Genomic DNA, 12316 nt, shown 5'->3' with positions numbered 1-12316 from the left:
AAAATAACCTTTCCAGTGATATTCAATTTTTTTGGATATGTTCTGTATACACACACCAGAGATTATAGATCCTGTATTGGATATCATTTGCAGGTGAACCTAATTAGGAGGTTTGCCTAGTATAGACAGTCATACAGTAAAGAGAAAGCTTGCAGCTCTTACCGTGAATAAAATCCAAACATGTGCAGGCCGTTAGTTAATAAAGTGTGGAATATTAATAAGAGGAGGAGTAAAATGAAGGCCAAGTAAGCCATATTCTACGATGCCTTCTGATTCGAGTTTGAGAACTGTGAGTATTGATTAGTCGATTAGCCCGAATCACGCAGCGAGGCGCCCAGCCCACTGGTTCAGGCCTACCTTTCTTGGCCTGCTGGGCCAGGATGCGGCGTGTGCGTGGCGTGGTGCCTTTGGGCATGTTGATGATGTACTTGCCTTCCATCTCCGCTGTCACACGCCGGTGCTTCGCGGCTGACAACACGTTCCCTTCGTCTGCTGGCTGACTGACAACTGTCAAAAGAAGAAAAGGTGGCGGCCAAATGTAATTATGGAGGAGAAAAAAGGCTACACATATTGAGCAGGTTGTGGTTTACCTGCTTTGTTACCCTTGCTTGCTTGCACATTGGATACTGTGACAGATAGGCAGTTGTCGGGGCGACGCACTGGAGTGGCTGGTGGGGAGTCATGGCTCAAAGCGTTGGCTATCATACGAGTAGCTGCTGAGGGATGAAACATCATTTTGTGGCTGAATGTAACTTAAATGTGCATCCTATGTTCCACAATTTAACACTGCATCAGTGACCAGTTGTAGTCATTATGGCCACATTGCTATTGATAGTCAACCGAAGTCAAAAAGTAAGCACAGCTGCAGTGTTAGCGCAGATTATCATTATCTAACAGTGCTATCAGCGTTAGCTTCTGGTAACCGGCACATGCTGCAACGGTATCAACATGTAGGTACAGTGGTGCCTTGACTTACAAGCTTAGTTCATTCCGTGACCACACTTGTATCTCAAAACACTTGCATCTCAAATCATCTTTCCCCATTGAAATGACTACAAATGCATTTAGTCCGTTCCAGCAGCCCGGAAAACACTGATAGTGTGGGGGGGGGGGGGGGGGGGGTATCAATGTTTCCAGCCCCCAAAAAAGAAAGGTTTGGAGTTCAACAGAATACTTTTCTTTTAATCGAAGCTAATATGCTTCAGTGAAAATAAACACATTTAACAACAATAAACTGTTGAATTTAAACAAACACTTACTGAATAACTTATAATAATACATTAAAACATTTAAATAAAAATATATAATCGCTTACTGAAATACAAATACATGAATGTAAAACCAAACACCAAATAAAATATATTTCAATAAAAATATCATGGTTTACTTAAATTAAAATAAATAAGGTGGGCAACTTAAATCTAAATAAGTAACAACTGTTAAATTTGCACCCTTCATTAGAACATTGAATTTTACATGGATTCCTAAAAAAAAGATTCCGATGCCATTTCAAAATTTGAGTCCACAGGAACATGTCCATTAATAGATATTAAGCAGGGGGCCAGGTGTTCTCCTTGCAGGTGATTGCGGATCTCTGTTTCCACCTAAGGATTAAATGAAAAAATACCTGTCAAAATTGCACCAATTAAAAAGAAAATTGAAACCGTTTTGCTCTCAAAATGATACTTGCTGTTCACCCTATTCAGTGTTGAAAAGTGAGTGTGAGATATGCTTGGTGTCTATTACTTTCAGAGATGCCAACCCCTATCATCCCCTCTCAGAAACATTCTGGATATTTAGTCTGGAACATTTAGATTTTCTCAGGAACATTTGCGTCTCAGCCAGAACACAACACCAGAAAAACTGAACGACACTATTTTCTTGATATTTGTTTGATATTTTCTTTTTTAGTTGCTTTGAGTGACAAAGTATTGAGAGCTTTTTTTTTTTTTTTTTTTTTACTTTTAATTGCAGTTTTAATTTATTCAATAAGATGTCTTGGCACTAAATTGCTAAATATACAATAATGTAGTGACATTTTTATTGACTGAATAACATTACAAGAAATATCAGGTTGTATGGTCCTTAAGCAAAGCTAATTTACATTAAAGTAAAATAAGATATAATTTGGTAACATTTATTGTGCAGACCTCAAAAGTCAAAATCAAAACACTCTCGGACCACATAGGCTATAAAATATTGTATGCATTCATGTACATGGTGGTTGTAATTATGAGGGCTTAAGGGTTGTGTGTATATATGTGTGGGCATGCATATGTGCTTAAATACATATGTACGTTTACACACGTAAGTGATCATGTAGGTGCTTATTAAGGTGAATAAATATACTTATGTATGTCTACTAATTTAATGTGGTATGGATGTATTCATTGGTATTGGAGCATACGTTTAAAAAAAAAAAAGACATACAGTACGTTGCATTTTACAAATACTAAAAAAGATCTCTGACAAACCTACAATAAAAAAATAGACATAAATAAACCCCAGCACTCGATTGTGCAAGCAAACAACTGCTGATATAAAATAATATATTACATATTAATATACATTAATCTTAGAGGCCCCTCTTCTTGGTTGATATGTGATACCTTCTTAATTAATTTCCGGTTTTCGGAATGTCCTGTGTGTAGCTGTGTAATTTCTCTCTTAGACACCCATACTTATTAATTTGCTTTTCATAGTTGGTTACTCTCAGCTGTAACGAACGTGGTTCCAGTGAGAGTTGATTGAAAATTGTACTGTGGCACCAATCACTTATTCCGGTGTTTCCTTCGTGACATTTACCGATAGCTTAGGTTTAGCATGGTTCAGCCGTATTCTCCTGTTATTCCTCGTCCTCCTTCCGTGATCACGAAACGTCAGAATTGTAGTTCATATACCGACATGGAGGCGATGATTAATGACGTTTAGTGGCGCACCGTTAGCCACACTAGCAGCTAGTAGCTAGCCACCCGTAGCCGCGGAACTGCCCGTCAGACAGGCTTAAATAAAAAAAATGTTTTAACATGGAGCAAAATGCGATTGGTTGGCAGTGTAAATCTTATGTCAGCCAATAACTTGCCACGGTAATTAGACGCCAAGCCACTCGCTCGCTCACTAGCAAACTTCAAGTTACTTGCGCATATAGACTCGTCCGCTCCAGATTGCCCATTATTTTCAATTTCCCCAAAACGTCGGAACACATGGCAACTGTCTGGAACACAATAAATTGTAAAATGGTAACTGGACTGCACTTATATAACGTTTTATCTACACCATCACAGTGCCCAAAGCGCTTTACAAAGCCTCACATTCACCCATTCACACACAGATTCATACACCAATGGGCAGCTGCTGCCATGCAAGGCGCTGCCAGGCCCACTGGGAGCAATTAGGCTTTGGTGTCTTACCAAAGGAAATTTCGACATGCGGACAGTTGGAGCCAGGATACGAATCGGCGACCCTTTGGTCACTGGACAACCCGCTCTACCAAATGAGCCACAACCGCCCAATACGGCCAAATCAGAACACTTGGCATCTCTGCATTTCCTTTGTGGTGACAAAGTAGCCATTCCAAGTAGTCTTTTTTTTTTGTAGACTTCTGCCCTGAACTCAGCAAAAGTCATCCTTAATGGGCCATCCTTAGCTTCTGTACAAATCGACAAAACATACTTATAATGTAGAGCAATAATAAAATTACAAATAAAAAAAAAGACATTGTTATTAATAAATAAAGAGATAATGCAGCTACTAAATTTACCGTGTTGTGTCACGTGGAGCCATGACTTAAACTGAGACTTTTTGAGCCACTCTGGGTCAAATCCAGTAGTTCTGTTTTTATTGTTCCGTGATTAGGGTTGGGCATCAAGAACCGATTGGAACCAGGACTACCATTCCGGTTCTCCCGGAATCGTTCAAATGTATAAATTTCGGTTCCCATTTTCGATGCCAACAGTCCGCCGACTGACGAAAACCAACGAAGAAGAACGTGCACGAAGACGTGCTTGTGCCTACTGGCGGCGGTGAACAGAAGTGTGGCTTAACTTTGTTCAAATTAATGACCAGTCGCCTCAGTGCAACACTTGGAAGATTTTATTGTGGAAAGGGGGCTTTCACGATGTGTATAAGTCTGTCGTGCTTCCTCCCGCTCCTAGCCTCAGCCTACACTGCGCGAAGCTTCAGTGAAGTCAACTCACTGTCAATTGGGTGAGTGAAACAATAAAATACATCTATGCCAACATTGAGGCAGCTAACAAAGTAAACGGTTAGTTGCACTTTTGCACTGATGCTTTTTAGTGTTTATTTTAGTCTTCAAACCAACGTAAAAGCCGATGACAGAAAAAAAAAAAGCTTAACATTGAGCTAAAACTTCACCGTAGCAACTTTACATCACAATGAATTGGGAGAAAATTCACATAAACTTCTCACAGTATCACAAACACTAACCTTTTGCCTCATCGGTGGGTACGGAACGGAATCAACGTTTTATAGCATTTGGTTCCATTCATTTAAAACAAAAAATAATAATTCGCCGGTGTTGTGTGAAGGTACTTGTGCCAAAATGCTGAGTTACGGTGCGTACCCTTCCAAATAAAAGGATACAAGCTTAAAACAGGAAGTCTAATTAAAACTTGGACATATAAAACATTTGATGTGGCAAAACAGTCCCAAATAACTATTTTAATAATGCTATATTTAACTTTTAGCTGAAACATTAATTAATGAATAATAACTCAATTGGGTTAGTTCCAAACACATTGCCTTTTAGTTCATAGGTTTGATATTGATACTGGTTATAAATAACCCAAGGTCAAATTTTCATTTTAGTCTATGCTGCGGGCTGCTAAGAAAATGGGGTGCATAATTTGGACACACTATTTAAACCATGCAAACCTTTTTGACCCAGCCCCCGAAAAAGAATCGGAATCGAGAATTGTTTGGAACCGGAATCGTGACCAGAATCGCTCAAATTCAAACAATGCCCAACCCTATCTGTTATACAGTCATAAAGGCAAAGAAGAAAATAAATAAGGACCAGCCTTGTGTTAGGTGCCAACTCTCACCTGTTGCTTCTGCACTAGAAGACCCTATAGCATGTTGGCTTCTGCCCTGCTGTCTTACATCTTCGTGATTAACTACTGCTATCCCTTCTAAACTTCTCTTACTGCCACACCTGCGGCTCTTCTTGAAGCCTGATGGGGGGCAAATGAATTTTCACACGAGTAGACATCTGTTCACTCTTTCACGTGTTTCTTAAATATCTAAACTTCTATGGATATAGCTCCTCTGTCCAGACTGTGCCTCATCTTCAGGACGAGGCTTTTTCGAAATTCGCTTGAAATATTTTTCAATATTCATCTGTGAAAATGAGACGAGTGAACATCTACGTTGACCATCTACGTCAAATGACGCGCAGAACCACGACATGCAATACGAACATAGCTCGAGTTAATATGGGGTCTATGCACATCTAGCTTCTAGCTACATTAACTATTACATGATAAAATGGAGCTGTTTGAACTTCTGGACTTGTTTGGTGACATATTTGTAGAGAGACTTTTTTTGACAGCGTTACAAGTTGTTTTACCTTCGTGACTATGTCTCCCTCGTGCTGCTGCCTTCTTCTTTTCCTGTTAACAGTGGTTGGCATTGCACTGCTGCCTGCTTCATCTTGAACCTCTTCTTCTCCGGTGGACCAAGCTGCGCGTCTTGGCGGAGGCGATGCGCACTGCTACCTACCGTACCAGCGTGTAATGACATGCTACATTCACAGAGCGAGGACGAACAGATAGTGCCAAAATCTATTAGTGGCGGCCAAAATTAATTTGTGGCGGCCCACTACAAATGAATATGTGTGTGTGAAACCCTGACAAAGATTTGATGAAGACACACAGAAGAAGACCGTCTCAACTAAGCAGTTTTTCCTTTTTCAGAGTATAAGGAATATGTGCCTGTGAGTATCACTGTAGGCTGTCTACATGTATTGCTACCACCTGTATTCAAATATAAGTCACTTAAAGGTTTATAAGGACCACAACATTGATGCTAATTTTGTTAGCCCGTCTATGGCATTTTGCATTGTGCATTAGCATGAAGCTAGCGGACTTCCCGTAAAGCAAATTTAGGTACAACGTGTGATTCTTTTTGTTTTACGTTTAGTTTTAAAGTAAACTTCAAATAGAAGTGGCAATAAACAGCTTCTGAATGCCAGGCCTCTTTTTTTTTTGTTTACTATCTGTCAAACAGCTGGTTGTCATCCTCCAATCACGAGATACAGTCCTGCTCACCATTATACTTACATCGTCGGGCTCTTTTAATTGGCGGTCAAAGTAATTTAACAAAGGAAATACTTTTTTTCAACTTAACCATTGTAATTTAAAAGAAAAAAAAAATGAAAACAGCATGTGCAGCAATATTGGCACTCCTCAATATTTGGTTGCACATCCTTTGGCAGCGATGACAGCCTCCAAACATTTTGTGTATCCATATTATAAACTTTTTTGCACTTCTCAGGTGGTATATCTTCCTACTCTAGCTTTGCAATTTGTTCAAACTCTTCAACATTTGCAGGGTTCTTTTCCCAAATAGCAGATTTCAGCTTCCCCCAAAGATTTTCAATTGGATTGAGATCAGGACTCATTGCTAGCCATTTTAAAACAGTCCATTCGTTCATTTTCAACCATTTCCGTGTGGTTTTGTAAGTGTACTTTTGGATGTGTACTTTGGGCCTTTGTCTTGCTGGAGGACCCATGACCTTGGCCTCATAAGTTTTCTTTTCAAAGACATTTTGCTCTAAAATCCCTTGATAATTTTCTGATTTCATGATACCTGTGATACAGTCAAGGCCTCCAGTACCAGATGTAAAAAAGCAGCCCCACAGCAATATGGATCCTCCACCATGCTTGACTGTTGGCAGGATGTTCTTTTCCTTAAAGGGTTCATTGTGCCGTCTGTAAACATACTGTTTGTGTGCATTGCCAGAAAGCTCTATTTTTGTTTCATCTGTCCATATAATGTTTATCATTTGCTCTTTTGTATCAAACAAGTTCTCTATAGAAAAATGTTTCACGTGATTGAATTTCTTCAGGAGATATTCTACATTTAGTACTTAAACTTCATGGGTGCCAATAGTGGTAAGCAGGACTGTATGTACCACAACAGATACTTGGGGGAAAAAACACTCCAATCATGAGGTTAGCGCAAATTAAACTGTTAACTATGTTTTGAATGACATTGAACCTATGGGGGGGGGGGGGGGGGGGGGTTTGGCTCATGATGAAAAGTCACGGTGGCCGACTGGTTAGAGCGTCAGCCTCACAGTTCTGAGGACCCGGGTTCAATCCCCGGCCCCGCCTATGTGGAGTTTGCATGTTCTCCCCGTGCCTGCGTGGGTTTTCTCCGGGCACTCGGGTTTCCTCCCACATCCCAAAAACATGCATTAATTGGAGACTCTAAATTGCCCGTAGGCGTGACTGTGAGTGCGAATGGTTGTTTGTTTCTATGTGCCCTGCGATTGGCTGGCAACCAGTTGAGGGTGTACCCCGCCTCCTGCCCGATGACAGCTGGGATAGGCTCCAGCACGCCCGCGACCCTAGTGAGGAGAAGCGGCTCAGAAAATGGATGGATGGATGATGAAAAGTAGTAAACAAATTGAAGATGGTCAAAATAAAACTGATTTGTTTGACAGATGACTTCGAATCATCCACCAGTGGGAAAGAAATTACTTCTAATTATTTTTGCTGGCTGAGAGTGTAATTGCTAAGGCTGGCTGGTACTTACGAGTGTTGGCAGTTCTTCTGAGCTCTGCTTTCACACTGGTCTGTCCTGAGGAGATGGCTTCTGTGGCCATTTTGCACATGTCCTGAATGGGGAAATTGGTGCAAAATATATGCCATGTTACACTCAAAATTAAGTGGTTTAAGGTCTAGCAAGTCCATGTTTTTCCCTCTACAATGTCAACATTAACCCCACCAAATCTAGAGAGTTAATTAGAGACTAACTCTTAGGCACATGCTATAGTCCTCCAATAATGCCCCTTTTCCACTGCACAGCAGCAGTTGCTTTCCATTTCAAAATAGTATCGTGGGACACCGGATTTCCTGTGTCTACCTCATGTGGCTGTTGGCAATGGTTAGGAGGCAATTTGAGGGCAGCTGCAGCAAAGTGGTGACTGTATTGAGTACAATACCACAGCAGCCAAAGCTAAGGCACAGCACTAAGACTAGCTAATGTTAGCATAGGTGTCTACTTTTGTCCCACGTAGCCTCCAAGTTTAGGGCAATTACAAAGGACCAAGGATAGACCAGCAGTGGTTCACATCATGCATACGGTATTAGCAGAAATACTATCTGCCTCAGAGTTCTCGGTTTTACCAATAGAAGAGTCAATAGCAAGTGGAGCCTTGCCAAGTAGGTATTGTGTAGTGGAAAAGTGATCTAAGATGATAATAATTTAAGTACGGCCTGCTCTTAACATTTCAACATGTCCAAAGTGGGATCTGACCTGCCTGTGGACGAGCTTGGCGTGTTTGAGAATGGCAATTATGTCACCAACAACCGTGATGCCGAGGTCCATCATGATGTCTTTGCTCAGGTCCATCAGCATGTTCTTCTGAATTCTGCAGCGACAAGGAATAAAAAACAGTAAATGTTTTAAATCAACCGCATTATCTTGATTAAATTAAAGCACAGGCAATTGTTGTACAGATCCAATTACCTGATTATTAGTTAAATAATAATAATAATTTTGGGTGGGGGGGGGGGAGGGGGTCGATTACTCGGTTAGTCGACGATATAGGATAATCGATTCCAAATTGATTGGACAGCCCTACTTTGAACAGCAATATAGTCGGCAAAGTAATAAGTGTCTGGAGAGAAAATAACACACAGCTACACAGTACGCCGTCTGGAACCGGAAATGAATTAGTACGTCACCGCATACCTCACCTGAGAACAAGGGCCTATAAAAGTATAATAATACAACTAATGATTATTATTATTTCTAATCTGTTGATTACTCTTTCAATTAATAGATGAATCAGATTAAAAATCCTTTCCATCCCTTTACTCAAAAACAAGACATTATTTCAAATTGACACCGCAGAAAATGCAAACAAACAAACTGATGTTACTGGTTTGGTTCGTAACATATCAGAGAATTGGGGAAAATTATCGTAATTAGTGATCACGATAAATTTGTGATGTGAATATGTGCGCATTTCCTCGATCAAACATTGCGTAAATGTGTGTGATAATAGCCAATACATTAGATTTGCAAGTTGTGGAAGAAAGCAGAAAGCACCCCTCATCGGCTTGCCTGCTCCACAGCGTGACGCCCCGTCCAACACACCCATCCTCCCACGAAGCTCGCCACCTTGTCGCCAACCCCTCCTCACCCCCAACTCTGGTCCAGTGACAGAGTCGTCCGTTGAGCAACGAGTTTCTCCCAGAAGTAGTACCACGCAAATGATGATGTGAAAAGTAGGGGTGTCCCAATCCGATCTTTGAGATGTCCGATGTCAGCAAAAAAACAAGGATTGGATCAGATCAGAGTGGATCTAAAATTTAAAAGTGGATCTCTGATTTTACCACTCTTATACAAGCAAGCCACTCCATGCTCCCCTCCAGCACTTCTATCCAGCAGCGCCCGGATGTCATACAGAGCCCATGTGATCACAACAGGTTGCTAAGGTGCCAACCTAGTAGCAAGTAGTACGAGTGAATGTTGCTTTTTAAATAAAAATTCGACAAATTGTGCAGCGTTACTATATAGCATTAGTAGTTCGCCCACAAGCAAAGCAGCAATCACTGGTGATCAGTCAGTGTGTTTTAAATATTGACCATGAGGAGTGTTGCGAGCAGAAGACATTTGATCAGTTATCTGTCCTGCTAATTGTTATATTTTTAAATGTTGTGTTTATTTTGACTTGAAACTACATAATCAGTATAGTTATTAAAGATTATACAAATGTGCAAGTACCAATAATGTTGACACCGTATGTAATAGTGGCCTGACTCGCACCCTAAAACCCCAATCGTTATTTGTATTGACAGTAACGACTGATTAGCGAATCACAATCAAATTGTTACTCCTTGTACTATTTCAAAATAACAGTCCAACAAATGAAATATCCAATTTGATTATTTGGAAACTATCTATTGAACCAGTAAGAGAGTACGATGACACGTTTGAACTAACGCGTTTTAGCTGCCTCGTCTTCGTGCAGAAAAGTATTTCTTTTTAGTTAAAATGGCTTCCTTTAATTCACTGCCAACCTTCAGCAAGACTGAAGCTTGTCGTCGTCGTGCTTTTGCACACTAAACATTCTGAATTTGTATCCCATATTTAAAAGAGGGTGTAGCGCTTTGTTTGTGGAAGGCTAACAAATACAACACTGAGGAACATAAAATAGAACAAAAACTGATCATTTGGGGGAAGCAAGCAAACGCACAAGTCATTGTTTTATTTAACTCGCCCTGAGACCGTAGCGATCACATGTGCCCATCCTGTGTAACGTTGCGTTAAAACATGGAACATCATCCACATGTTCCAAAATAGAATCAGCAATGTGTCACACTAATCCTTGAATGCCCACGTCATTGATGTTTTAAATTTTGTCTAAAATGAGAATACTTTATACTAGAGAATGCTTTAAGATAGTCAGTACACAAGTATCTACAATAAATGAAAAAGTCATGTAAATAGACACATTGCCCCATCTTGTGATCGGATCAGAGATCGGCCCCAAAAATCCTGATCGTGTAAAGCCTAATATATATATATATATATATATATATATATATATATTCTACAAATTTAAAGGTTCATGATTGGTCACCCATGATTCCACTGCCTTTAATTATGTTTCAGGTAATTGTTTCAGCATCTGTATCATGATACTTTATGCAAGGAATAGCATCAAAGTCAGAACTTTGGTATCGTGACGACACTAGCCTGATTTACATCTGCTGTACTGCAACAGACACGCTCATCTGGATTCTATACAACACAATGAGAAAAATAAGACCAGGTTGCCAAATGTGTTCTGTGCTTACCTGTTGTCCACAAATGAAACTGCATAGGTGACGGCCAGGCCGGCTGGGATGCCAGCATCCTTGAAAAACTGGATCCACTCTGAAGTGGCTTAAGAGGAGAAAAACATTACGTAAGCAACCTGCTGAGTCGATCCTGCTCATTTATCAATCATCCATCCATTTTCTACTTGTCCTCATTAGGGTTGGGGGTAAGCTTAAGCCTATCCTAGCTGACTTTGGGCAAGAGATGGGGTACACCCTGGACTGGTCACAAGTATTATTACAGGTATTATAACTAAAACCAGTCATTTTGAGATGGCCACCACGTAGAACACTGTAAATAAATTGGCCTCGTTGGTTCAATCAGCCCAAACGTTGCACAGTAGAGACACAAACAGGCCAGAGGGAGACAAGTTAAGTGAAACACATTCTGACCTCAAGCAGCCTGAGGTTATTTATAAAGTCATGACTGGTGCAAAGTGACGGCGGCAGCTGCCACAACAATGGCTCATCCCGACATGTCCAACACAATGTGAGTTCCACACGTCCTCGTTTAGAGAGTCATCAACATTAACAAACATGAGGCGTTAATGCTTTAATTTTAGATGGCCATTCATTCTGATGCAGATGTGATTTCTGAAGATTCGGGTGACGTACTGCAAAATACCGACAAAACGCGATTAACTTTTATTATGTCCTGGAATCAGCGCGTTGTTGCCTCTCACCGACATATCACCAGGAAACACAGGTAATTCGTCTAAGTGCCCTGGTAAAGAAAGAACCATTTAGTATCGTGCGCTAGCATTAGCTAAGGGCCGGCAGGAATGAAAAGCCGCAAACAGCCATTCGCGACATTATGCTGACGAATACGGTCGAACTGTTGCCATTGTGTTATAACGATGAGATAGACGCAGCCCTGCACGGGGGAAAACGACATAATGTGGTGTCAAATGGTATGTAAGATTTGCAAACCGGGCCTTTTCGGTCTCTCACCTGTTGTCACGGACGCCATATTTACTCAAATGTCCTGTGACGTCTTCTTCTTCTTTCGTATTTCCGGCAGCGTGAACGCTTCATGGCGTATGACTGCCCTCCTCAGATGCTATGTTTCAACTACAATTTTCAAAAAACTCGCCCTTCGTTATGATGCTGTCACACAAACATAGGCGAGGGTGGCCAGGGCTGGCCAGGAGTGGCCACCCCACCCACAATATCATCCGACAATGACAATCCACATAATAATAAAGATGTTAATTCTTGCAAGAAAATCAACATTGCATTTG

At 40.7% G+C, this 12316-nt stretch overlaps 1 protein-coding gene across 5 annotated transcripts in view; it reads right to left on the bottom strand.

Annotated features, from left to right (window-relative positions):
- The window catches only part of c8h19orf47 (chromosome 8 C19orf47 homolog), a 20479-nt gene extending 8333 nt beyond the window's left edge, over nucleotides 1-12146 (bottom strand). The window contains exons 1-6 of one of the 5 annotated variants that reach the window (XM_061782235.1): nucleotides 12027-12146; nucleotides 11055-11142; nucleotides 8503-8617; nucleotides 7780-7861; nucleotides 591-716; nucleotides 358-507 (exon numbers count right to left, since the gene is read on the bottom strand). In XM_061782235.1, the coding sequence (XP_061638219.1) occupies nucleotides 358-507; nucleotides 591-716; nucleotides 7780-7861; nucleotides 8503-8617; nucleotides 11055-11142; nucleotides 12027-12045 (580 nt within the window). In that variant the 5' untranslated portion in view covers nucleotides 12046-12146. Of the gene's footprint in view, nucleotides 1-357; nucleotides 508-590; nucleotides 717-7779; nucleotides 7862-8502; nucleotides 8618-11054; nucleotides 11143-12026 lie in introns of those variants that run through there. The other 4 variants (XM_061782237.1, XM_061782236.1, XM_061782238.1 and 1 more) reach the window with 4 other exon arrangements.
- Between the last annotated feature and the right edge of the window lie 170 nt (nucleotides 12147-12316).

This window comes from Phyllopteryx taeniolatus, chromosome 8 (assembly GCF_024500385.1).
Source record: "Phyllopteryx taeniolatus isolate TA_2022b chromosome 8, UOR_Ptae_1.2, whole genome shotgun sequence".
NCBI classification, from domain to species: Eukaryota; Metazoa; Chordata; class Actinopteri; order Syngnathiformes; family Syngnathidae; genus Phyllopteryx; species Phyllopteryx taeniolatus.
The sequence above is the reverse complement of the archived record's forward strand: the minus strand, read 5'-3'. Positions and strand labels throughout refer to the sequence as shown.